Source organism: Carcharodon carcharias, chromosome 4 (assembly GCF_017639515.1).
Source record: "Carcharodon carcharias isolate sCarCar2 chromosome 4, sCarCar2.pri, whole genome shotgun sequence".
NCBI lineage: Eukaryota > Metazoa > Chordata > Chondrichthyes > Lamniformes > Lamnidae > Carcharodon > Carcharodon carcharias.
In genome coordinates this window covers 43,103,043-43,130,099 of record NC_054470.1, presented here as the reverse complement: position 1 = coordinate 43,130,099, position 27,057 = coordinate 43,103,043, and the positions used below count along the sequence as shown (strand labels likewise).

The 27,057-nt window shown below is 52.0% G+C and overlaps 1 protein-coding gene across 2 annotated transcripts in view; it reads left to right on the top strand.

Annotated features, from left to right (window-relative positions):
* auh (AU RNA binding protein/enoyl-CoA hydratase) overlaps positions 1–27,057 on the top strand; it is a 361,819-nt gene that overhangs the window by 31,865 nt on the left and 302,897 nt on the right. For both annotated transcript variants that reach the window (XM_041185257.1, XM_041185258.1), the window contains exons 2-3: positions 1,760–1,827; positions 3,316–3,403. In XM_041185257.1, coding sequence (XP_041041191.1) covers positions 1,760–1,827; positions 3,316–3,403 — 156 coding nt within the window. The remainder of the gene's footprint in view (positions 1–1,759; positions 1,828–3,315; positions 3,404–27,057) is intronic.

Here is a 27,057-nt window from a genome sequence, read left to right as displayed (position 1 = left end):
CCTGACAGCATTCCAGCAATAGTACTGAAGACTTGTGTCCCAGAATTTGCCGCGCCCTTGATCAAGCTGTTCCAGTACAGTTACAACACTGGCATCTACCTGGCTATGTGGAAAATTGCCCAGGTATGTTCTGTACACAAAAAACAGGACAAATCCAACCTGGCCAATTACCACCCATTAGTCTACTCCTGATCATCAGTAAAGTAATGGGAAGGGTCAACAATAGTTCTATCAAGCAACACTTGCTTAGCAATAACCTGCTCACTGATGCCCAGTTTGGGTTCTGCCAGGGCCACTCAGCTCCTGACCTAATTTCAGCCTTAGTTCAATCATGGACAAAAGAGCTGAACTCTCAAGGTGAGGTGAGTGTGACTGCCCTTGACATCAAACTGCATTTGACTGAGTGTGGCATCAAGGAGCCCTGGCAAAACTGGAGTCAGTGGGAATCGGGGAAAATTCTCTGCTGGTTGGAGTCATACCTAGCACAAGGGAAAATGGTTGTGGTTGTTGGATGTCAGTCATCTCAGCTCTAGGACATCATTACAGGAGTTCCCCAGGGTAGTGTCCTCTGCCTAATCATCTTCAGCTGCTTCATTAAAGACCTTCCTTCCGTTATAAGGTCAGAAGTGGGGATGTTGGCTGATGATGCTTAGTACCATTTGCGACTCCTCAGATACTGAAGCAGTACATGTCCAAATGCAGCAAGACCTGGACAATATCCAGGCTTTGGCTGACAAGTGGCAAGTAACATTTGTGCCACACAAGTAGCAGGCAATGACCATTTCCAACAAGAGAGAATCTAACCATCACCCTTTGATGTTCAATGGCATTACCATCACTGAGTCCTCGGCTATCAACATCCTGAGGGTTACCATTGACCAGAAACTGAACTGGACTAGCCATATAAATATTGTGGTTACAAGAGTAGGACAGAGGCTAGGACTCCTGCTATGAGTAACTCACTTCCTGACTCCCAAAGCCTGTTCACCATCTACAAAGCAGAAGTCAGGAGTGTGATGGAATATTCCCCACTTGCCCAGATGGGTGCAGCTCCCACAACACCGAAGAAGCTTGACACCGTCTAGGACAAAGCAGCTCACTTGATTGGTACCCTTTTCACAAACATTCACTCCCTCCACCATTGACGCACAGTGTGCACCATCTACAAGATGCACTGCAGAAATTCACCAAGGCTCCTTTAACAGCTTCCAAACCCATGACCATTACTATCTAGAAGGACAAGGGTAGATTGATGGGAACACCACCACCTGCAAGTTCCCCTCCAAGTCACTCACCATCCTGACTTGGAAATATATCGGCGTTCCTTCACTGTCGCTGGGTCAAAATCCTGGAACTCCCTTCCTAATAGCACTGTGGGTGTACCTACACCACATGGACTGCAGCGGTTCAAGAAGGCAGCTCACCACCACCTTCTCAAGGGCAATTAGGGATGGGCAATAAATGCTGGTCCAGCTGCAAAGTCCACATCCTGAGAATGAATTTTGAAAAATCTGATATCTCTACGCTTCCCTCGTCTATTGTGGCATTAACGTCATCCTCATCTTTAGTGAAAACAGATGCAACGTACTTATTCAGTACCTCAGGTCGCTTGACAAGAAGGTTTCATTGTTTGTCTGTAATCGCCCCACCATTCCTTTAAATATCGTTAGGATTTATTCTATTTTATATATTTTTTGAACTTCTACAACTCTAATTAGAAATCTTTTGACAGAATTTTCAACTCTGTTTATTTTAACAGGAATTGTTGTATTAGGAATAAATAGACCACTGTCCAAAAATGCAATCAGCAAAAACCTTGTGGAAATGGTAAGCACGAGTATGCGTATAAGTCTGTAATTTATAGCTGATTATATAGTATAGGCTTTATTATATATTTATATAAATTAATTAGAAAACTATAGGACTAGAGGAGATCTAATGTTATTTCTATATCTAAAAAGGGAGAGCAAGTCCAGGGAACTATAGATCAGTTAGCTCAAAGCTGGTGGCAGGAAAGATAATGAAATCTTTACTCAAACATGTAATAGAAAGACAGCTGGAAGTTGAAAATATAATGAAGAATTGTTCACATGGATTTCAAAGGGGAAGTCATGCATAACCAACTTGATAGAATTCTGTGAAGAAGTGACAGAGAGAGTCAGTGAGGGCACTGGAGTAGATGTAATATATTTCGATTTTCAAAAGGTCTTTGATACGGCATAGTAGACTCTTGACTAAAATGAGAGCCTGTGGAGTCAGGGACAAATAGTGGAATGGATAGCAAGGTGGCTGCAAAACAGAAAGCTGAGAGTTGGGCTTAAATGTCACTACTGAGACTGGTGGAAGACGGGAAATGGTGTTCCACGAACCTATGCTGTGACTGCTGCTGTTCACCATTTACAATGTGGACTTGGGGATCAGAAGAACAATTTAAAAAATTTCCGATGACACTAGATTAGGGGTTTATAGGTAATACTGAGGAAGATGGCGACAAAATACAAGGTGACATGAATAAACTTGCAAAATGGGCTTGTAAATGATAAATTAAAATTTTGGTACAGCTAAGTGAGATGGGGCATTTTGGTAGGAGGAATAAGGAGGCACCATACTCCTTGGAAAATAAAAGTCTAAATGGGGTAGAAGAGCTAGGGATCTAGGCAACACATGCAGAAATCATTAAAAGTAGCAATGCGAGTTAACAAGGCCATTATAAATCCAAACAAAGCACTGGTATTTCTAGAGGAATAAAATTGAAAAGCAGAGCAGTCATTTTAAATGCTACAAAAATGATATAGAGTTACTAGCAAATAGGACTTACAAGGATGATTCTAGAACTAAGAGGTTGTAACCATCAGGAAAGAGTGAACATCCTGGCGCTCTTTTCTCTAGGAAAAAATAAGGCTGAGAGGTGATGTAATATAGGTCTTTGAAATTATGAAGTGCTTTGTTAGGCTAGACATAGGGAAGTATTTCCACTTGTGAACATATCCAAAACTAGAGGCCATAATTATAAGGTAGTCACCTAATAAATGTAGAAAAACCTCTTACCCAGAAATTGGTTAGAATGTGGAACTTGCTGCTACTTAGAGTTGGGGCAAATAGCATAGATGTTTTTAAGGGGATGTGAGATAAGCACATGAGGGTGAAAGGAATGGCAGGATTTGCAGATAGAATGAGAGGATATTTGTGTGTAGCATAAATGCCTGAAGAGAAAAGTTGGGCTGATTGACCTATTTCTATGCTAATAAAATCTATTCTTTTGATATTGTTATGAGGAATTTTTCAACTTGTATTTTAATATTTTCTTTTGTTTAGATGACGGAAGCTATAGAAGAAATGAAATGTGATAAAAATGTTCGAACAGTTATACTGCGCAGTGAGGTACCAGGAATATTTTGTGCAGGTTTGTGATTAGCATTGACTTTCATATATGCTTGAACAAAATGTTTCCAGATTAGAACTAATCTTTGTTCTGACCCAAAAGTAATTCAGATTTAGTTTTTGAAAGGGAAAAAAACCCTAATTGTTCAGCTGAAATAGCCATGTGGTTTTATTCAGCAGCACTCAAAAGTGCCATCTGCTATGTTTACAATCCACAAATAAGACAGCATAAATGTTATTTCTACCTGAATATTTACTTTAATCTTAAAATATAATTTTTAAAATACGAATATTTGTGATAACATTTTCAGAATCAATTCTGCTGTTGGTGGCACTTTATTCTTGTGATTTTAAGGTGTAGAAAATCTCTCAGATTCTCAGAACAGTATGCAGAAAAACTCTGATTATTCAGTGACTCCTTTATCAAAGAGTTTTGCCAACTGTTAAACAACTCGAAGCAAAGCCTTGTTCCATCTGATTCTTGGAAATTTAATCAGTGAGAGCAAAATCAAAATGTTAGTAAAATTCAAAAATTCTAAACAAATTTTAAGGATGTACACATAGTAACTTGGCAAAACTTGATTTGTAGAAGTTGTTCTAAGCATGTTAGACAAAGGGCAGAATCATGGAAGCTAGAATTGGGAGTCAGGAATTTACCCAATGTTGCAATCCTACCTCTTTTCCACTAGTGCTGGTGGGTAGAATTTTCATATCCTGGAGGGCAGGATGGCCTGGAACTTGGTCTGAGACAGAGACAGAGTTGGGCCAATGACAAGGTGACCAGGTTAAAAGGCCCGCCTTCATTCCTAGATATGTTGACCCAATCCTTGAGATCTGTGTAACGTGCCCCTCACCCTCACCCCCCACTCTCCTTCCCCCGGCCCCACCATCCTCTGTCACTAGCGTTCCCTCTAATTTTTCTTCGTACTGGGTGGGCTAAAATTCCTCTGAGAGCTATATTTTTGTCCATGGATAGTTTATATTTTGAAAGTCACTGAGCTTTCCTGAAGGAACAGCCTGTCTATTTCAATGTGTGAAATAAACACATTCCATTGCATGTGCCTTGTATCTGGGTACAAGTGCTAATTAGCTGTCCTTGAGAGTCCAACTGGAACTAAATGGACAGTTTAAAGCACAACTGTTTGCACCCCAACATTCTCAACACATTTTCTGGGGCTTTGGAGACTCTCAGTCTCCACTATTAACACACAGGCTGCTGCCATTGTCTTCAAGTGAAAATACCTTGCATCTTCTTCCCAGTAAAATAATCTAAGCCTTCCTTTGATCTCTAACAATTAAACCGCCCAGGCCTATTCAGGCAGACTTCAGAACAGGTCATATGACCCTCTTCATTTTATCTTAAATTAAAGACGCAGACCCAAAAATAACAATCTTATAAACCTGATAATTGTGACAAAACATAGATATAACTCAGTTTATCGCATATCATGATGAACTGTAAATAAGCCATTTTTATTAATCTTTTATACTCCCACTGCCTCCAATCCTTGATGGTGTGATTTAAAAAGGCTTCTAAAATGTGGCTGCCTGAATGAAGGGAAGGTCTGTGATAGGGCGGAAGTCAGGAGAGGTTGAATGAGAAAAAGGTTGATGGTGAAAGGCCCAAAGGGAGTGGTTATGTGATAAGTAGACAAACAAAAAATATATCCACAGGAAATGTGAATGGCAGAATCGTGAGCAGCTGGTGTCCAGAAGTAAAAAGAGAGAAAAACAAAACCAGCAAAGATAAAGGAAGCAATATGGGGCAGAGGTTATGGTCTGAAATTGTTGAATTCACTGTGGAGTCCAGAAGGTTGTAGGTACCTGATCAAAAAACTAGGTGTTGTGCCTCGGACTTACATTAAGCTTCATTAGAATGCTGCAGGAGGCTAAAGACAGAGAGGTCATGGTGGGAGTAAAGTGGAGGATTAAAATGGCAGGTGTCTGGAACCTGAGTCATAATTGCAGACTGAACAGAGGTGTTCTGCAAAGCAATCATCCAATCTGCATTTGATCTTCCCTGTGTAGAGGAGACTGCATCATGAGCAGCTAATACTGTATACTAAATTGAAGGAAATATACACATATTGCTGTTTCACCTAGAAGGAGCATTTGGTGCCTTGAATGGTGAGAAGGGAGGAGGTAAAAGGTTGAATCTCCTGCTTGCATGGTTAGGTGCCATCAGAAGGGGAGGCATATCGGGGGCGACTGAGGAGTTGATCAGGGAGAGAAGGATTCTTATGGAATGCAGAATGGGAAGGGAGAGGATACTGTTTTTGATAATGGCATCATGGTGGAGGTGACAGAACTGGATTTAGATTGTTTACTTACAGATCTCTGTTGGAGGAACTGCATTTGACCTCCATCTATGTAGGGGAGAAAAAAAAGTGAACTTTCAGCAGATTACTGTTCAGTGAGTTCTGTTGAAAAGTGTGCACATGTCGACAGTGTCATGAGAATGTGGTACTGAGATGTGACCATTATTATCTCTTTATCTTGTGATAACTGATAAAGATTTAAGAATTTGTTGTTTTGCAGGTGAACTGCATAATGGATAACTAATGATAGAACTACATTATTATTGGTTTTCTTAGTTATACTGCTAACACTGGCAGTAATAAACATTGTGAATTTTGGGTCCTGCTTGTGTGTACAGCAGCTTGTTTAGTAATTGTTACTGTGCTGGAAGTAAGGAAAACAAGTTTTAAAAAGGCAATTGCTACAACAGAGAAGTACAATCAGATAACAAGAGAATATATGCTGTAGTATGTAAAGAAAAGCTTCTCATGATTGGAGTAGACTGGATCTGTCACCATCTATGTTCATAATTTTGAAACAATGCTGTTGTTTAAACTGTTAAGCTGCCACATTGTTAGCATTTCCTTTTGACGTTTTTTTGCTGAAAACAAAAAAGCTGACAGAATTAAGGATCTTAGTAACATTGGGACTTTGGCATTATGATTTTCCTTAAGTGCCTGGGAATTAATGTATGTTCCTTGTTGAAATACTGCATGAACAATTTAGTTGTGTACTTCCTCGTCTTCCGATAACTGGTAGACTTTCAGTCTGAAGGGTGTATTGTGTTGCAAAGAGCTCTGGGCACAGGGTAAAATAATTAAATTCAGGATGTTGGGACTCACCCTTTGACTTAATATATTGTGTTTCCTGAAATGTAGTTCTAAACTATATTGCATCTTATACCTTCCCTTTACTTACTTTTATCAATCTAATACAACCATGCACACAATGTGTAATTGAGTTTCTATGCCACCTGATGTTAATTGACTTTCTCCATGGGAAGACATTGCACCTCTCTAGATAACTATGGAGCTTGTAGCCCATGTATCTGGAAACAGAACCACTCACAATATAGTCCCCATAGCTTTTGGTGTGCTCACTGGTAATATATTGAGGTGACACATGAAAGATTGTCAAGAGAATAACAGACTAAATAAAAGAAAGAGCTTGCATTTACAGAGCCCCTTTCACGTCCTCTGTGCCTCAAAGGGCTTCAGAGCATTTTTTTTAGAATTTCGTCACTCTAGATAAAAGGACCAGCCGTACAGCAAGATTCCACAAACAGCACTCAAATAAATGACCAATTAATCTGTTTTGGCATTGTTGGTTGAGGGATAAATGTTAGGTCACTGGAGAAATTCCCTGCTCTTGGAAAAGTGCAATAGAACTTCTAATATCAAACTAAGCAACCAAATAGAACCATAAGACGCAGGAGCAGAAGTAGGCCATTCGGTGCATCAGGTCTGCTCCGCCATTGAGGCTGATAATCCTCAACACCTCTTTCCTGCTTTTTCTCCATAACCCTTGATTGCCTTACTGATTAAAAATCTGTCTATCTCAGCCTTGAATATACTTAACGACCCAGCCTCTACAGCCCTCTGCGGTAAAGAATTCCACAGATTCAGAAAAGAAATTTCTCCTCATCTCTGTCTTAAACTTGCGCCCCCTTACTCTGAGAATATGCCCTCTGGCCCTACACTCTCCCACAAGTGGAAACAACCTCTCAGCATCTAACCTGTCAAGCCCCCTAAGAATCTCATGTTTCAATAAGGTCACCTCTCATTCTTCTAAACTCCAATGAGTGCAGGCGCAACATACTCAACCTCTCCTCATAATAAAATCCCTCCATATCTGGGATCAATCTAGTGAACGTTATCTGGACTGCCTCCAATGTCAGTATATCTTTCCTTAGATAAGGGGACCAAAACTGTTCCCAGTATTCCAGGTGTATAGTTTTAGCAAGACTCATCTATGTTTATACTCCATTCCCTTTGAAATAAAGGCCAACATTCCATTTGCCTTCCCTCTTACCTGATGAACTTGTATGTTAGCTTTTTGGTATTCATGCATGAGGACTCCCAAATCCCTCTGTGGTGCTGCTTTCTGCAGTCTTTCTCCATTTAAATAATATTTAGCTCTTCTATTCTTCCTGCCAAAGTGCATAACCTCACATTTCCCACATTATATTCCATCTGCCAAGTTTTTGCCCACTCACTTTGCCTGTCTGTATCCCCCTGTAGACTCTTTGTGTCATCCTCAACGCTTGCCTTCCCACCTATTTTTCTGTCATCTGCAAACTTGGCAATAGTACATTCACTTCCCTCATCCAAGTCATTAATATATATTGAATTATTGAGACCCCAGCGCTGATCCATGTGGCACTCCCCTAATTACAGGTTGCCACCCTGAAAATGCACCCTTAACCCAACTCTGCCTTCTATTAGTTAACCAATTTTCTATCCATACTAATATACTATCCCCAACATTATGGGTTCTTACCTTATTAAGTAGTCTTAGTGTGCAGCACCTTATCAAATGCCTTTTGGAAATCCAAATCTATTACACCTGCTTTATCTATCCTGCTTGATACCTCCTCAAAGCATTCTAATAAATTTGTCAGGCACTATTTCCGCTTCATGAAGCCATGCTGACTCTGCTTGATTAGATTATGCATTTCAAAATGCTCTGCTATTACATTCTTTATAATAGACTCTAACATTTCCCCAATGATGGATGTTAAGCTAACTGGCCTATAATTACCTGTTTTTTGTCTCCCTCCCTTTTTGAATAAGGGTGTCACATTGGCAGTTTTCCAATCCTCTGGGACTTTTCCAGAATCTAAGGGTTTTTGGAAGATTACTACCAGTAATCCACTATCTCTGTAGCCACTTCCTTTAATATCCTAAGATGCAGCCATCAGGCCCAGGGGACTTATCAGCCTTTAGCCCCAGTAGTTTCCCTAGTAGTTTTTCTCCAGTGATAAGCTTTGTCTTAATTTCTCCACCCACCTCCCCCCCCCACCAAAACTTTTGCCCCTTGATTATTTAGTGTTTTTGGAATGCTATTAATATCTTCTATCATGAAAGCTATTCAACTATTCTAGTTATTCAACTCCTCTGCCATTTCCTGGTCCCTCATTATTATTTCCCTAGCCTCAATCTCTAAGGGGCCAATGTTCACTTTGGCCTCTCTCTTCCTTTACATATATTTAAAGAAGCTCTTACTGTCCGTTTTTATATTACTTGCTAGCTTACTCTCATTTTCTTCCTTTTTTTTGGTCACCTTTTGTTGGTTTTTAAAACTTTCCCAATCCTCTGGCTCACCGCTAAACTTTGCCACATTGCATGTTTTTTCTTTCAATTTGATACTATCCTTAACTTCCTTGGTTAAACTTGGTTGATGTATCCCTTTTCTAGAATCCTTCTTTCTCACCGGGATTTATCTTTGTTGTGAGTCATGAAATATTTTCTTAAACATCTGCTGTTGTTCATCAACCATTTTTTCTGCTAAACTCCTTTCCCAGTCCACTCCAGCCAACTCTGCCCTCATCTAATTGTAATTACCCTTATTTAAGTTTAACGCAGTTGTTTCTGATCCAAGTTTCTCACTCTCAAACTGAATGCCAAATTCTACCATGTTATGGTCACTTTTTCCTAGGGGACCTTTTACTCTGAGACCATTTATTAAACCTGCCTCATTTCACATTACCAGATCCAAAATAGCCTGATCTCTGGTTGGATCCACAACATATTGTTCTAGGAAACTCCCAAATCCACTCTGTGAATTCTTGCTTGTGTCTACCTCTGCCAATTTGATTTTCCCAATCTACATGAAGATTAATGTACTGCCTTTTTTACATGCCCTCGTTATCTCCTGATTTATTCTCTGTCCTACATATAGCTATTGTTAAGAGGCCTATAGACTATTCCCACCAGTGTCTTCTTCCACTTGTTATTTCCTACCTCCAACCATTTGGATTCTACATCTTCTGATCAAAGATCATTTCTTCCTAAAGTACTTATCCTATCTCGCACTAACAAAGCTACCCCACCACCCTTTCCTCTTGCCTGGCCTTTCGAAAAGCCACATACCCCTGTACATTTAGTTCCCAGCTTTGATCTCCTTGAAAGCATGTCTTAGGAATGGCTTTAAGATCATACCAGTTAACCTCTATTTGTGCCGTTAATTCATTTATTTTGTTCTGAATACTGCGTGCATTAAAGTAAAGAACCATTCATTTTGCCTTCTTACCATTTTTTCCCCCTTCACCCTATTTGCTGCTTTTTTTAAATGATATTACACTCTGTCCCTTCCTGTCACACTCTGGGTATCATTACCTAAATAGCAGCCCTGAAATGCTGCCACATCCTTTTGGTTTGTAAGCCTACGTATCCCCTTAGTTTAATGCAATGCTTCCCAAATATTTTGCCAATGTGACCGGATTTTAAAACTTGAAAATTAACATGACCACAAGTCAGAAATGTAGTGCTGCCGCAGCCAGGACCCCAAGGAGAGGCCAGGTGCAAAGCCTGGGAGTGAGACGCTGTGGAGCCCTGGGTCGGGAATGGGTTTGGTGGGGGGTGGAGGGGAAAAGGCTAACTGCCGTGTGTGTCTGTGTAACTGAGGGAGGGTATGGGAGAAGGAGTGCGACAGGGAGTGGGGAAACAAAGAGTCCATGTGGGAGTTTGAGAGATGGAAAGTGCACTTGGTGTGTGAAGGAGAGGGAGAGTGCATGTGAGAGAGAGAGAGAAAGAGCACGCGTGAGAGAGAGAGCACGCGTGAGAGAGAGAGAGCACGCGTGAGAGAGAGAGAGCACGTGTGAGAGAGAGAGCACGCGTGAGAGAGAGAGAGCACGCGTGAGAGAGCACGCGTGAGAGAGAGCACGCGTGAGAGAGAGGGAGAGTGCACACGTGTGAGCGAGAGGAAGAGTGCGTGCGTGTGTGAGTGAGAGTGTGCGCGTATGTGTGTGAGAGTGCGCACGTGTGAGGGAGAGGGCACGCGTGTGTGAGGGAGTGCGTGCGAGAGAGCGAGAATGAGCATGAGAGAGTGTGCGCGTGAGAGGGAGAGTGTGCGCGTGAGAGAGAGGGAGAGTGTGCGTGACAGAGAGAGAGGGAGAGTGTGCGTGACAGAGAGAGAGGGAGAGTGTGCGTGACAGAGAGAGAGGGAGAGTGTGCGTGACGGAGAGAGAGGGAGAGTGTGCGTGACGGAGAGAGAGGGAGAGTGTGCGTGACGGAGAGAGAGGGAGAGTGTGCGTGACGGAGAGAGAGGGAGAGTGTGCGTGACAGAGAGAGAGGGAGAGTGCGCGTGACAGAGAGAGGGAGAGTGCGCGTGACAGAGAGAGAGAGGGAGAGTGCTTGTGACAGAGAGGGAGAGTGCGCGTGACAGAGAGAGAGAGGGAGAGTGCGCGTGACAGAGAGAGAGAGGGAGATTGCGCGTGACAGAGAGAAAGTGCGCGTGACAGAGAGAGAGGGAGAGTGCGCGTGACAGAGAGGGAGAGAAATCGTGACATAGAGAGAGGGAGAGTGCGCGTGACAGAGAGAGAGAGAGTGTGTGCGTGACAGAGAGTGTGCGTGACAGAGAGGGAGAGCGCGTGAGAGAGGGAGAGCGCGTGAGAGAGGGAGAGCGCGTGAGAGAGGGAGAGTGCACGTGAGAGGAGAGTGTGCGTGAGAGAGGGAGAGTGCGCGTGAGAGAGAGTGCAAATGAGAGAGAGCGCATGAGAGAGAGAATGTGCACGCATGAGAGAGAGAGTGGGTGTGTGAGAGACAAAGAATGCGTGAGAGAGGGAAAGTGTTGCTGAGAGAGGGAAAGTGTTGCTGAGAGAGGGAGTGTGCGTGAGAGAGGGAGTGTGCGTGAGAGAGGGAGTGTGCGTGAGAGAGGGAGTGTGCGTGAGAGGGCGCGTGAGAGAGCGCGCATGAGAGAGAGCGTGCGTGAAATAGAGGGAGCGTGCGAGGGAGAGAGTGCGCTAGAGAGATATTGTGCACAAGAGACAGCGTGCTCGTGAGAGAGAGAGAGAGGGAGTGAAGGCAAGAGAGCGAGAGATCACCTGAGAGAGAGAGGGAGTGCGCGCGAGAGAGGGAGTGCGCGCGAGAGAGGGAGTGCGCGCGAGAGAGGGAGTGCGCGTGAAAGAGGGAGTGAGCGTGAGAGAGAGAGAGAGAGAGCGCATGAGAGAGGGAGTGCGTGTGAGAGAGAGAGCGCGGGAGGGAGAGAGAGCGTGGGAGGGAGAGAGAGAGCGTGGGAGGGAGAGAGAGCGCACGAGGGAGAGAGAGAGCGCACGAGGGAGAGAGAGAGCGCACGAGGGAGAGAGAGAGCGCACGAGGGAGAGAGAGTGCACATGAGGGAGTGCGAATGAGAGAGGGAGAGTGTGCGCGAGAGTGCACGTGAGAGTGCGTGCACGTATGTGAGAGAGGGAGTGCGCGCGCGTGTGTGAGAGAGGGAGAGTGCACACGTGTATGTGAGAGAGGGACCATGCATGCGTGTGAGAGAGGAAGAGTGCGCGCGTGTGTGAGTGAGAGTGCGCGCGTTTGTATGTGAGAGTGCGCGCGTGTGAGGGAGGGAGAGGGTGCGCGTGTGTGAGGGAGTGCGCGCGAGAGAGAGCGAGCATGAGCATGAGAGAGTGTGCGCGTGAGAGTGTGCGTGTTAGAGAGTGTGCGCATGAGAGAGTGTGCGTGAGAGTGCGTGCACATATGTGAGAGAGAGAGAGCGCGCGTGTGTGAGAGAGGGAGAGTGCACACATGTATGTGAGAGGGGGAACGTGCATGCATGTGAGAGAGGAAGAGTGCGCGCGTGTGTGAGAGAGTGCGCGCGTTTGTGTGTGAGTGCGCGTGCGTGTGAGGGAGGGAGAGGGTGCGCGTGTGTGAGGGAGTGCACGCGAGAGAGAGTGAGAATGAGCATGAGAGAGTGTGCGCGTGATAGTGTGCGCGTGATAGTGTGCGCGTGATAGTGTGCGCGTGAAAGTGTGCGCGTGAGAGAGAGTGTGCGCGCGAGAGAGTGCACGTGAGAGTGAGTGCGCGTGAGAGAGAGAGAGAGTGCGCGTGAGAGAGAGAGAGAGTGCGCGTGAGAGAGGCAGAGTGCGCACGTGTATGTGAGAGAGGGAGAGTGCGCACGTGAGTGAGTGCGCGCGTGTGTGTGCGAGTGCGCGCATGTGAGGGAGAGGGTGCGCTTGTGAGGGAGTGCGCGCGAGAGAGAGCGAGAATGAGCATGAGAGAGTGTGCGCGTGAGAGAGAGAGTGTGCGCGTGAGAGAGAGTGCGCGTGAGAGAGGGAGAGTGTGCGCGTGAGAGAGAGGGAGAGTGCGCGCGAGAGAGAAGGAGAGTGCGCGCGACAGAGATAGAGGGAGAGTGCGCGTGACAGAGATAGAGGGAGAGTGCGCGTGACAGAGAGAGAGAGGGAGAGTGCGCGTGACAGAGAGAGAGAGGGAGAGTGCGCGTGACAGAGAGAGGGAGAGTGCGCGTGACAGAGAGAGGGAGAGTGCGCGTGACAGAGAGAGAGGGAAAGTGCGCGTGACAGAGAGAGAGAGAGTGCGCGTGACAGAGAGTGCGCGTGACAGAGAGAGAGGGAGAGTGCGCGTGACAGAGAGAGAGGGAGAGTGCGCGTGACAGAGAGAGAGAGGGAGAGTGAGTGTGACAGAGAGAGAGAGAGAGGGAGAGTGCGTGTGAGAGAGAGAGAGGGAGAGTGCGTGTGAGAGAGAGAGAGGGAGAGTGCGCGTGAGAGAGGGAGAGTGCGCGTGAGAGAGGGAGAGTGCGCGTGAGAGAGGGAGAGTGCGCGTGAGAGAGGGAGAGTGCGCGTGAGAGAGGGAGAGTGCGCGTGAGAGAGAGTGTGTGCGCGTATGAGAGTGCGCGCGTGTGAGAGAGTGAGAGTGCGCGCGTGTGAGAGAGTGAGAGTGCGCGCTTGTGTGAGAGAGTGAGAGTGCGCGTGTGTGTGAGAGAGAGACTGCGCGCGTGTGTGAGAGAGTGACAGTGCGCACTTGTGTGAGAGAGGCAGAGCGCGCACTTGTGTGAGAGAGGGAGAGTGCGCTTGTGTGGGCGAGAGTGCACGTGCGCGTGTGTGAGAGAGTGTGAGCGAGAGTGCACGTGAGAGAGGGAGAGCGAGAGTGAGAGAGAGAATGCGCATGAGAGGGAGAGAGTGCGCATGAGAGAGAGAGAGTGCGCGCGAGAGAGGGAGAGTGCGCGTGAGAGAGGGAGAGTGCGCGTGAGAGAGGGAGAGTGCGCGTGAGAGAGGGAGGGTGCGCGTGAGGGGGAGTGCGCTTGAGAGAGTGTGAATGTGAAAGAGAGTGCAAATGAGAGAGAGCGCATGAGAGAGAGAATGTGCACGCGTGAGAGAGAGAGAGTGGTTGTGTGAGAGACAAAGAATGCGTGAGAGAGGGAAAGTGTTGCTGAGAGAGGGAAAGTGTTGCTGAGAGAGGGAGTGTGCGTGAGAGAGGGAGTGTGCGTGAGAGAGGGAGTGTGCGTGAGAGAGGGAGTGTGCGTGAGAGAGGGAGTGTGCGTGAGAGAGGGAGTGTGCGTGCGTGAGAGAGGGAGTGTGCGTGCATGAGAGAGGGAGATTGCTCGTGAGAGAGGGAGAGTGCACACGTGAGAGAGGGAGAGTGCGCGTGAGAGAGGGAGAGTGCGCGTGAGAGAGGGAGAGTGCGCGTGAGAGAGGGAGAGTGCGCGTGAGAGAGGGAGAGTGCGCGTGAGAGAGGGAGAGTGCGCGTGAGAGAGGGAGAGTGCGCGTGAGAGAGAGCGCATGAGAGAGAATGTGCACGCGTGAGAGAGAGAGTGGGTGTGTGAGAGACAAAGAATGCGTGAGAGAGGGAAAGTGTTGCTGAGAGAGAGTGTGCGTGAGAGAGGGAGTGTGCGTGAGAGAGTGTGCGTGAGAGGGCGCGTGAGAGAGAGCGCGCATGAGAGAGAGAGCATGCGTGAAATAGAGGGAGCATGCGAGGGAGAGAGTGCGCTAGAGAGATATTGTGCACAAGAGACAGAGTGCTCGTGAGAGAGAGAGGGAGTGAAGGCAAGAGAGCGAGAGATCACCTGAGAGAGAGAGGGAGTGCGCGTGTGTGAGGGAGTGCGCGCGAGAGAGAGCGAGAATGAGCATGAGAGTGTGCGCGTGAGAGAGAGAGTGTGCACGTGAGAGAGAGAGTGTGCGCGTGAGAGTGTGCGCGTGAGAGAGGGTGAGCGCGTGAGAGAGGGTGAGCGCGTGAGAGAGGGTGAGCGCGCGTGAGAGAGGGAGAGCGCGCGTGAGAGAGGGAGAGCGCGCGTGAGAGAGGGAGAGTGTGCACGTGCGAGAGAGGAGAGTGTGCGCGAGAGAGAGAGAGGGAGAGTGTGCATTACAGAGAGAGGGAGAGTGCGCGTTACAGAGAGAGGGAGAGTGCGCGTTACAGAGAGAGAGGGAGAGTGCGCGTGACGGAGAGGGAGAGTGAGCGTGATGGAGAGGGAGAGTGCGCGTGACACAGAAAGGGAGAGTGCGCGTGAGAGAGGGAGAGTGCGCGTGAGAGAGGGAGTGCGCGCATGAGAGAGGGAGAGTGTGCGTGAGAGAGAAAGTGCGCATGAGAGTGTGAATGCGAAAGAGAGTGCAAATGAGAGAGAGCGCATGAGAGAGAATGTGCACGCGTGAGAGAGCATGGTTGTGTGAGAGACAAAGAATGCGTGAGAGAGGGAAAGTGTTGCTGAGAGAGGGAGTGTGCATGAGAGAGGGAGTGTGCATGAGAGAGGGAGTGTGCATGAGAGAGGGAGTGTGCGGGAGAGAGGGAGTGTGCGGGAGAGAGGGAGTGTGCGTGAGAGAGGGAGTGTGCGTGAGAGAGGGAGTGTGCGTGAGAGAGGGAGTGTGCGTGAGAGAGGGAGTGTGCGTGAGAGGGAGTGTGCGTGAGAATGTGCGCATGAGAGAGGGAGAGAGGGCGTGAGAGAGAGTGCGCGTGAGAGAGAGTGCGCACGTGTATGTGAGAGAGGGAGAGTACGCACGTGAGTGCACGCGTATGTGTGTGAGAGTGCATGCGTGTGAGGGAGAGGGTGCGCGTGTGTGAGGGAGTGCGCGCGAGAGAGAGCGAGAATGAGCATGAGAGTGTGCGCGTGAGAGAGGGTGAGTGCGCGTGAGAGAGGGTGAGTGCGCGTGAGAGAGGGTGAGTGCGCGTGAGAGAGGGAGAGTGCGCGTGAGAGAGGGAGAGTGTGCACGTGCGAGAGAGGAGAGTGTGCGAGAGAGAGAGAGAGGGAGAGTGTGCATTACAGAGAGAGGGAGAGTGTGCGTTACAGAGAGAGGGAGAGTGCACGTTACAGAGAGAGAGGGAGAGTGCGCGTGACGGAGAGGGAGAGTGCGCGTGATGGAGAGGGAGAGTGCGCGTGACACAGAAAGGGAGAGTGCGCATGAGAGAGGGAGAGTGCGTGTGAGAGAGGGAGAGTGTGCGTGAGAGAGAAAGTGCGCATGAGAGTGAATGCGAAAGAGAGTGCAAATGAGAGAGAGCGCATGAGAGAGAATGTGCACGCGTGAGAGAGCGTGGTTGTGTGAGAGACAAAGAATGCGTGAGAGAGGGAAAGTGTTGCTGAGAGAGGGAGTGTGCATGAGAGAAGGAGTGTGCATGAGAGAGGGAGTGTGCGGGAGAGAGGGAGTGTGCGGGAGAGAGGGAGTGTGCGGGAGAGAGGGAGTGTGCGGGAGAGAGGGAGTGTGCGGGAGAGAGGGAGTGTGCGGGAGAGAGGGAGTGTGCGGGAGAGAGGGAGTGTGCGGGAGAGAGGGAGTATACGTGAGAGGGAGAGAGTGCGCGCGAGAGGGAGAGAGTGCGCGCGAGAGGGAGAGAGTGCGCGCGAGAGGGAGAGAGTGCGCGCGAGAGGGAGAGAGTGCGCGCGAGAGGGAGAGAGTGCGCGCGAGAGGGAGAGAGTGCGCGCGAGAGGGAGAGAGTGCGTGCGAGAGAGAGTGCGCGTGCGAGAGAGAGTGCGCGTGCGAGAGAGAGTGCGCGTGAGAGAGGGAGAGTGCGCGAGAGAGGGAGAGTGCGCGTGAGAGAGAAAGTGCGCATGAGAGTGTGAATGCGAAAGAGAGTGCAAATGAGAGCGCATGAGACAGAATGTGCACGCGTGAGAGAGAGTGGTTGTGTGAGAGACAAAGAATGAGTGAGAGAGGGAAAGTGTTTCTGAGAGAGGGAGTGTGCATGAGAGAGGGAGTGTGCGTGAGAGAGGGAGTGTGCGTGAGAGAGGGAGTGTGCGTGAGAGAGGGAGTGTGCGTGAGAGAGGGAGTGTGCGTGAGAGAGGGAGTGTGTGTGAGAGAGGGAGTGTGTGTGAGAGAGGGAGTGTGTGTGAGAGAGGGAGTGTGTGTGAGAGAGGGAGTGTGCGTGAGAGAGGGAGTGTGCGTGAGAGAGGGAGTGTGCGTGAGAGAGGGAGTGTGCGTGAGAGAGGGAGTGTGCGTGAGAGAGGGAGTGTGCGTGAGAGAGGGAGTGTGCGTGAGAGATGGAGTGTGCGTGAGAGAGGGAGTGTGCGTGAGAGAGGGAGTGTGCGTGAGAGAGGGAGTGTGCGTGAGAGAGGGAGTGTGCGTGAGAGAGGGAGTGTGCGTGAGAGAGGGAGTGTGCGTGAGAGGGCGCGTGAGAGAGAGAGTGCGCGCGAGAGGGAGTGCGCGCGAGAGGGAGTGCGCGAGAGAGGGAGAGTGCGCGCGAGAGAGGGAGAGTGCGCGTGAGAGAGGGAGAGTGCGCGTGAGAGAGGGAGAGTGCGCGTGAGAGAGGGAGAGTGCGCACATGCGTGTGTGAGAGAGAGTGCGCGCGTGTGATAGAGAGTGAGTGCGCGCGCTTGTGTGAGTGAGAGTGCGCGCCTGTGTGAGAGTGAGAGCGCGCTTGTGTGGGCGAGAGTGCATGTGCGTGTGTGTGAGAGGGTGTGAGCGAGAGTGCACGTGAGAGAGAGAGCGAGAGTGAGAGGGAGAATGCGCATGAGAGGGAGAGAGTGCGCATGAGACAGAGAGTGCGCGTGAGAGAGAGTGCACGTGAGAGAGTGCGTGTGATAGAGTGCGTGTGATAGAGAGAGTTCGTGAGAGGGAGAGTGCGCATGAGGGAGGGAGAGTGCACGTGAGGGAGGGAGAGTGCACGTGATGGAGGGAGAGTGCACGTGAGGGAGGGACAGTGCGCGTGAGAGAGGGCGAGTGCGCGTGAGAGAGAGTGTGAATGCGAAAGAGAGTGCTAATGAGAGAGCGCATGAGAGAATGTGCACGCGTGAGAGAGTGGGTGTGTGAGAGACAAAGAGTGCGTGTGAGAGACAGTGAGTGCGCGTGAGAGAGGGAAAGGGTTGCTGAGAGAGGGAGTGTGCGTGAGAGAGGGAGTGTGCGTGAGAGAGGGAGTGTGCGTGAGAGAGGGAGTGTGCGTGAGAGAGGGAGTGTGCGTGAGAGAGGGAGTGTGCGTGAGAGAGGGAGTGTGCGTGAGAGAGGAAGTGTGCGTGAGAGGGAGTGTGCGTGAGAGGGCGTGTGAGAGGGAGAGTGCGTGCGAGAGAGTGCGCGTAAGAGAGTACGAGAGTGTGCGTGTGAGAGAGAGTGTGCGTGTGAGAGAGAGTGTGCGTGTGAGAGAGAGAGTGCGTGTGAGAGGGAGAGTGTGCGCGTGAAAGGGAGAGAGTGCGTGTGAGGGGGAGAGCGCGCGATTGAGTGAGCATGTGCGTGAGAGAGCGTGCGTGCGATTGAGAGGAATTGTGCAAGGGAGAGAGTGCGCTAGAGATTGTGCGCAAGAGACAGTGTGCTCGTGAGAGAGAGAGGGGAGTGAAGGCAAGAGAGCGAGAGATCGCCTGAGAGAGAGAGTGCGCACGAGACTGAGTGCGCACGAGACAGTGAGCGCGCGAGAGAGCGAGTGTACGCCTGTGTCAGAGAGTGAGAGTGCCTGTGTGAGAGGGAGCACACGCATTTGTGTGTGAGAGTGCTTGCGCGTGTGTGAGAGAGAGAGCGCGTGCACGTATGTGAGAGAGGGAGAGTGCGCACCTGTATGTGAGAGTGCGCACACACGCGTGTGTGAGAGTGCGCACTTGTGTGAGAGGGAGAACACGCTTGTGTGGGCGAGAGTGCATGTGCGCGTGTGTGAGAGTGAGCGAGAGTGCACGTGAGAGAGGGAGAGCGAGAGTGAGAGAGAATGCGCATGAGAGGGAAGAGTGCGCGTGATAGAGAGAGCGTGTGATAGAGAGAGAGAGTGCGTGAGAGAGAGAGAGGGAGAGTGCGCGTGAGAGAGGGAGAGTGCGTGTGAGCGATAGAGTGTGCGTGAGAAAGTGCGCATGAGAGCGAGTGTGAATGCGAAAGAGTGCAAATGAGAGAGAGCGCATGAGAAAGAGAATGTGCACGCGTGAGAGAGAGAGTGGTTGTGTGAGAGACAAAGAATGCATGAGAGAGGGAAAGTGTTGCTGAGAGAGGGAGTGTGCATGAGAGAGGGAGTTTGCGTGAGAGAGGGAGTTTGCGTGAGAGAGGGAGTGTGCGTGAGAGGGAGTGTGCGTGAGAGGGTGCGTGAGAGAGTGCGCGCAAGATTGAGAGAGTGTGCGTGAGAGAGTGCGTGTGAGAGTCCGCGTGAGAGAGGGAGAGTGCGCGTGAGAGAGGGAGAGTGCGCGTGAGAGAGGGAGAGTGCGCGTGAGAGAGGGAGAGTGCGCGTGAGAGAGGGAGAGTGCGCGTGAGAGAGGGAGAGTGCGCGTGAGAGAGGGAGAGTGCGCACGTGAGAGAGGGAGTGCACATGTGAGAGAGGGAGTGCGCATGAGAGTGTGAATGCGAAAGAGAGTGCAAATGAGAGAGAGCGCATGAGAGAGAATGTGCACGCGTGAGAGAGCGTGGTTGTGTGAGAGACAAAGAATGCGTGAGAGAGGGAAAGTGTTGCTGAGAGAGGGAGTGTGCATGAGAGAGGGAGTGTGCATGAGAGAGGGAGTGTGCGTGAGAGAGGGAGTGTGCGCGAGAGGGAGAGAGTGTGCGCGAGAGGGAGAGAGTGCGCGCGAGAGGGAGAGAGTGCGCGCGAGAGAGTGCGCGCGAGAGGGAGAGAGTGCGCGCGAGAGGGAGAGAGTGCGCGCGAGAGGGAGAGAGTGCGCGCGAGAGGGAGTGTGTGCGAGAGAGAGAGTGCGCGTGCGAGAGAGTGCGTGTGAGAGAGAAAGTGCGCATGAGAGTGTGAATGCGAAAGAGAGTGCAAATGAGAGCACATGAGACAGAATGTGCACGTGTGAGAGAGTGGTTGTGTGAGACAAAGAATGCGTGAGAGAGGGAAAGTGTTTCTGAGAGAGGGAGTGTGCGTGAGAGAGGGAGTGTGCGTGAGAGAGGGAGTGTGCGTGAGAGAGGGAGTGTGCGTGAGAGAGGGAGTGTGCGTGAGAGGGCGCGTGAGAGAGAGAGTGCGCGCGAGAGGGAGAGAGTGCGTGCGAGAGAGTCCGTGAGAGAGGGAGAGTGCGCGTGAGAGAGGGAGAGTGCGCGTGAGAGAGGGAGAGTGCGCGTGAGAGAGGGAGAGTGCGCGTGAGAGAGGGAGAGTGCGCGTGAGAGAGGGACAGTGGACGTGAAAGAGGGACAGTGCACGTGAGAGAGGGAGAGTGCACGTGAGAGGGATAGTGCGCGTGAGAGAGGGATAGTGCGCGTGAGAGAGGGAGAGTGCGTGTGAGAGAGGGAGAGTGCGCGTGAGAGAGGGAGAGTGCGCACGTGTGTGTGTGAGAGTGCGCGCAAGTGATAGAGAGTGAGTGCGCGCGCTTGTGTGAGAGTGAGAGTGCGCGCGTGTGTGAGAGTGAGAGTGCGCGCCTGTGTGAGAGGGAGAGCGCGCTTGTGTGGGCGAGAGTGCGTGTGCGCGTGTGTGTGAGGGTGTGAGCGAGAGTGCACGTGAGAGAGAGAGTGAGCGAGAGTGAGAGGGAGAATGCGCATGAGAGGGAGAGAGTGCGCATGAGACAGAGAGTGCGCATGAGAGAGAGTGCGCATGAGAGAGAGTGCACGTGAGAGAGAGTGCACGTGAGAGAGTGCGTGTGATAGAGTGCTTGAGAGAGGGAGAGTGCGCGTGAACGAGGGAGAGTGCACGTGAACGAGGGAGAGTGCGCGTGAGCGAGGGAGAGTGCGCGTGAGCGAGGGAGAGTGCGCGTGAGAGAGGGCGAGTGCGCGTGAGAGTGTGAAAGCGAAAGAGCGTGCTAATGAGAGAGCGCATGAGAGAATGTGCATGCGTGAGAGAGTGGGTGTGTGAGAGACAAAGAGTGCGTGTGAGAGACAGTGAGGGCGCGTGAGAGAGGGAAAGTGTTGCTGAGAGAGGGAGTGTGCGTGAGAGGGCGTGTGAGAGGGAGAGAGTGCGCGTGAGGGGGAGAGAGCGCGATTGAGTGAGCATGTGCGTGAGAGAGCGTGCGTGCGATTGAGAGGAAGTGCGCGAGGGAGAGAGTGCGCTAGAGATTGGGCGCAAGAGACAGTGTGCTCGTGAGAGAGAGAGGGGAGTGAAGGCAAGAGAGCGAGAGATCGCCTGAGAGAGAGAGTGCGCGCGAGACTGAGTGCGCGCGAGACTGAGTGCGCGCGAGACTGAGTGCGCGCGAGACAGCGAGTGTACGCCTGTGTCAGAGAGTGAGAGTGCCTGTGTGAGAGGGAGCGCATGCATTTGTGTGTGAGAGAGTGCGTGCGCGTGTGTGAGAGAGAGCGCGTGCACGTATGTGAGAGAGGGAGAGTGCGCACCTGTATGTGAGAGAGTGCGCACACGCGCGTGTGTGAGAGAGAGTGCGCGCATGTGTGAGAGTGCGCACGCGCTTGTGTGGGCGAGAGTGCACGTGCGCGTGTGTGAGAGTGTGAGCGAGAGTGCACGTGAGAGATCGAGAGCGAGAGTGAGAGAGAATGCGCATGAGAGGGAGAGAGTGCGCGTGATAGAGAGCGTGTGATAGAGAGAGAGAGTGCGTGAGAGAGAGAGGGAGAGTGTGCGTGAGAGAGGAAGAGTGCGCGTGAGCGGTAGAGTGTGCGTGAGAAAGTGCGCATGAGAGCGAGTGTGAATGCGAAAGAGTGCAAATGAGAGAGAACGCATGAGAGAATGTGCACGCGTGAGAGAGTGGTTGTGTGAGAGACAAAGAATGCATGAGAGAGGGAAAGTGTTGCTGAGAGAGGGAGTGTGCATGAGAGAGGGAGTGTGCATGAGAGAGGGAGTTTGCGTGAGAGAGGGAGTTTGCGTGAGAGAGGGAGTTTGCGTGAGAGAGGGAGTTTGCGTGAGAGGGAGTGTGCGTGAGAGAGGGAGTGTGCGTGAGAGAGGGAGTGCGTGAGAGGGCGCGTGAGAGAGAGTGCGCGCAAGATTGAGAGAGTGCGCGTGAGAGAGAGAGTGCGTGAGAGAGGGAGAGTGCGCGTGAGAGAGGGAGAGTGCGCGTGAGAGAGGGAGAGTGCGCGTGGGAGAGGGAGAGTGCGCGTGGGAGAGGGAGAGTGCGCGTGAGAGAGGGAGAGTGCGCGTGAGAGAGGGAGAGTGCGCGTGAGAGAGGGAGAGTGCGCGTGAGAGAGGGAGAGTGCGCGTGAGAGAGGGAGAGCGAGAGTGAGAGAATGCGCATGAGAGGGAGAGAGTGCGCATGAGAGAGTGTGTGTGATAGAGAGAGTGCGTGTGATAGAGAGAGAGAGAGTGCGCGTGAGAGAGGGTGCGTGTGAGAGAGAGTGCGCATGAAAGCGAGTGCAAATGTGAAAGAGTGCGCGTGAGAGAGAGAGTGCGTGAGAGAGTTCGTGCACGTATGTGAGAGGGAGAGTGCGCACATGTATTGGAGAGAGTGAGAGTGCACACGTGTGAGTGAGAGGAAGAGAGCGTACGTGAGTGAGTGCGCATGTGAGGGAGAGGGTGCGCATGTGTGAGGGAGTGCGCGCGAGAGAGATCGAGAATGAGCATGAGTGTGTGCGTGTGAGAGAGGGAGAGTGTGCGTGACCGAGAGAGTGGGAGAGTGCATGTGACAGAGAGAGGGAGAATGCGCGTGACAGAGAGAGAGAGGGAGTGTGCGTGAGAGAGTGAGTGTGCGTGAGAGGGCGCGTGAGAGAGAGTGCGCGCGAGAGGGAGAGAGTGCGTTCGAGAGAGAGAGTGCGCGTGAGACAGTTTGCGCGTGAGAGAGGGAGAGTGCACGTGAGAGGGAGAGTGCGCATGAGAGAGGGAGAGTCCGCACATGCGTGTGTGAGAGAGAGTGCGCGCGTGTGATAGAGAGTGAGTGCGCGCTTGTGTGAGAGTGAGAGTGCGCGCGTGTGTGAGAGAGTGAGAGTGCGTGCCTGTGTGAGAGGGAGAGCGCGCTTGTGTGGGCGAGAGTGCACGTGCGCGTGTGTGAGAGGGTGTGAGCAAGAGTGCATGTGAGAGAGAGAGCGAGAGTGAGAGGGAGAATGTGTATGAGAGGGAGAGAGTGCGCATGAGACAGAGAGTGCGCGTGAGAGAGTGCACGTGAGAGAGTGCGTGTGATAGAGAGAGTGCGTGAGAGAGGGAGAGTGCGCGTGAGAGAGGGAGAGTGCGCGCGAGAGAGATCGAGAATGAGCATGAGTGTGTGCGTGTGAGAGAGGGAGAATGTGCGCGTGAGAAAGAGAGGGAGAGTGTGCGTGACAGAGAGAGTGGGAGAGTGCGTGTGACAGAGAGAGAGAGAGGGAGAGTGCGCGTGACAGAGAGAGAGAGGGAGTGTGCGTGAGAGAGGGAGTGTGCGTGAGAGAGGGAGTGTGCGTGAGTGGGCGCGTGAGAGAGAGAGTGGGTGCGAGAGGGAGGGAGTGCACGCGAGAGGGAGAGTGCGCACGAGAGAGAGGGAGGGAGTGCGCGCGAGAGGGAGAGTGTGCGCGAGAGAGAGGGAGAGTGCGCGCGAGAGAGGGAGAGTGCGCGCGAGAGAGAGGGAGAGTGCGCGCGAGAGAGAGGGAGAGTGCGCGCGAGAGAGAGGGAGAGTGCGCGCGAGAGAGAGGGAGAGTGCGCGTGAGAGAGGGAGGGTGCGCACGCGCGTGTGTGAGAGAATGAGAGTGCGTACTTGTGTGAGAGGGAGAGCGCGCTTGTGTTGGCGAGAGTGCACATGCGCGTGTGTGAGTGCGTGAGAGAGGGAAAGTGTTGCTGAGAGAGGGAGTGTGCATGAGAGAGGGAGTTTGCGTGAGAGAGGGAGTGTGCGTGAGAGTGCGCGTGAGAGAGTGCGCGTGAGAGAGAGGGAGAGTGCGTGAGAGAGGGAGAGTGCAGGTGACAGAGAGAGAGAGGGAGAGTGCGCGTGAGAGAGGGAGAGTGCGCGTGAGAGAGGGAGAGTGCGCGTGAGAGAGGGAGAGTGCGCGTGAGAGAGCGAGAGTGTGCGCGAGAGAGAGAGAGGGAGTGTGTGCGTGACAGAGAGAGGGAGAGTATGCGTGACAGAGAGTGAGAGTGCGCTTGACAGAGAGGGAGAGTGCGCGTGACAGAAAGAGAGAGGAGTGCGCGTGACAGAGAGCAAGTGGGAGAGTGCGCGTGAGAGAGGGAGAGTGTGCGTGGTAGAAAGTGCGCATGAGAGTGTGAATGCGAAAGAGAGTGCAAATGAGAGAGAGCGCATGAGAGTATGTGCACGCGTGAGAGAGAGTGGTTGTGTGAGAGACAAAGATCGCCTGAGAGAGAGAGAGAGCGCGCGAGACAGTGAGTGCGCACAAGACAGTGAGCGCGCGAGAGAGCGAGTGTGCGCCTATGTCAGAGAGTGAGAGTGCCTGTGTGAGAGAGAGCGCACGCACGTGTGTGAGAGAGAGTGCGTGCGCTTGTGTGAGAGAGAGCGCGTGCACGTATGTGAGAGAGGGAGAGTACGCACGTGTATGTGAGAGAGTGCGCACGTGGATGTGAGAGAGTGCGCACGTGTATGTGAGAGAGTGAGCACGTGCGTTTGAGAGAGTGCGTGCGTCTGTGAGTGCGCGCGTGTGTGAGAGTGAGAGTGCGCACTTGTGTGAAGAGGGAGAGCGCGCTTGTGTGGGCGAGAGTGAACGTTCGCGTGTGTGAGAGAGTGTGAGCGAAAGTGCACGTGAGAGAGGGAGAGCAAGAGTGAGAGAGAGAATGCGCATTGGAGGGAGAGAGTGCGCATGAGAGAGAGAGAGAGTGCGCATGAGAGAGAGTGCTTGTGATAGAGAGAGAGTGCGTGTGATAGAGAGAGTGCGTGAGAGAGAGAGGGAGAATGCGCGTGAGAGAGGGCGCGTGTGAGGGAGAGTGTGCATGAAAGCGAGTGCGAATGTGAGTGCACGTGGGAGAGAGTGCGCGTGGGAGAGTGCGCGTGAGAGAGTGCGTGCACGTATGTGAGTTAGGGAGAGTGCGCGCGTGTATGTGAGAGAGGGAGAGTGCACACGTGTGAGTGAGAGGAAGAGTGTGGGCATGTGTGTGAGTGCGCGCGTGTGAGGGAGAGAGTGCGCGTGTGTGAGGGAGTGCGCGCGAAAGAGAGCGAGAATGAGCATGAGTGTGTGTGCGTGAGAGAGAGGGAGAGTGTGCGCATGAGAGAGGGAGAGTGTGCGCGTGAGAGAGAGAGAGAGAGTGTGCGTGACAGAGAGAGAGGGAGAGTGTGCGTGACAGAGAGAGAGGGAGAGTGCGCGTTACAGAGAGAGAGCGAAGGAGAGTGTGTGTGACAGAGAGAGAGAGTGAGAGTGCGCGTGACAGAGAGAGGGAGAGTGCGCGTGAGAGAGGGAGAGTGCGCGTGAGAGAGGGAGAGCGCGCGTGAGAGGGAGAGCGCGCGTGAGAGGGAGAGCGCGCGTGAGAGGGAGAGCGCGCGTGAGAGGGAGAGCGCGCGTGAGAGAGGGAGAGCGCGCGTGAGAGAGGGAGAGTGCGCGTGTGAGAGAGTGTGAATGCGAAAGAGAGTGCTAATGAGAGAGCGCATGAGAGAATGTGCACGCGTGAGAGAGTGGGTGTGTGAGAGACAAAAAGTGCGTGTGAGAGACAGGGAGTGCGCGTGAGAGAGGGAAAGTGTTGCTGAGAGAGGGAGTGTGCGTGAGAGAGGGAGTGTGCGTGAGAGAGGGAGTGTGCATGAGAGGGCGTGTGAGAGGGAGAGTGCGCGTGAGAGAGTGTGCGCGTGAGAGGGAGAGTGTGCGCGTGAGAGGGAGAGAGTGCGCGAGAGGGAGAGAGTGCGCGTGAGAGGGAGAGAGTGCGTGTGAGGGGGAGAGCGCGCGATTGAGTGAGCATGTGCGTGAGAGAGCGTGCGTGCGATTGAGAGGAAGTGTGCGAGGGAGAGAATGCGCTAGAGATTGTGCGCAAGAGACAGTGTGCTCGTGAGAGAGAGAGGGGAGTGAAGGCAAGAGAGCGAGAGATCGCCTGAGATCGAGAGTGCGCACGAGACAGTGAGCTCGTGAGAGAGCGAGTGTACGCCTGTGTCAGAGAGTGAGAGTGCCTGTGTGAGAGGGAGCACACGCATTTGTGTGTGAGAGAGAGCGCGTGCACGTATGTGAAAGAGGGAGAGTGCGCACCTGTATGTGAGAGAGAGTGCGCACGAGCGTGTGAGAGAGAGTGCGCGCGTGTGTGAGAGAGAGTGCGTGTGTGAGAGTGAGAGTGCGCGCGTGTGTGTGTGCGCAAGAGTGCACGTGAGAGAGGGAGAGCGAGAGTGAGAGAGAATGCGCATGAGGGGGAGAGAGTGTGCATGAGAGAGAGCGAGAGTGCGCGTGATAGAGAGCGAGAGTGCGTGTGATAGAGTGCGTGTGATAGAGAGTGCGTGAGAGAGAGAGTGCGTGAGAGAGAGAGAGGGAGAGTGTGCGTGAGAGAGGGAGAGTGCGCGTGAGAGGTAGAGTGTGCGTGAGAGAGAAAGTGCGCATGAGAGCGAGTGTGAATGCGAAAGAGAGTGCAAATGAGAGCGCATGAGAGAGAGAATGTGCACGCATGAGAGAGACAGTGGTTGTGTGAGAGACAAAGAATGCGTGAGAGGGAAAGTGTTGCTGAGAGAGGGAGTGTGCATGAGAGAGGGAGTGTGCATGAGAGAGGGAGTGTGCGTGAGAGAGGGAGTGTGCGTGAGAGAGGGAGTGTGCGTGAGAGAGGGAGTGTGCGTGAGAGAGGGAGTTTGCGTGAGAGAGGGAGTGTGCGTGAGAGAGGGAGTGTGCGTGAGAGAGGGAGTGTGCGTGAGAGAGGGAGTGTGCGTGAGAGAGGGAGTGTGCGTGAGAGTGCACGTCAGAGAGAGAGAGTGCGCGTGAGAGGGAGAGAGTGCACGCGAGAGGGAGAGAGTGCGCGTGGGAGAGAGAGTGAGCGTGAGAGAGAGGGAGAGTGCGTGAGAGAGGGAGAGTGCAGGTGACAGAGAGAGAGAGAGGGAGAGTGCGCGTGACAGAGAGAGAGGGAGAGTGCGCGTGACAGAGAGAGAGGGAGAGTGCGCGTGAGAGGGAGAGTGCGCGTGAGAGAGGGAGAGTGCGCGTGAGAGAGGGAGAGAGCTCGTGAGAGAGGGAGAGTCCGCGTGAGAGAGGGAGAGTGCGCGTGAGAGAGGGAGAGTGCGCGTGAGAGAGGGAGAGTGTGCGCGTGAGAGGGAGAGTGTGCGCGAGAGAGCGAGAGGGAGAGTGTGCGTGTCAGAGAGAGGGAGAGTGTGCGTGACAGAGAGAGTGAGAGTGCGTGTGAC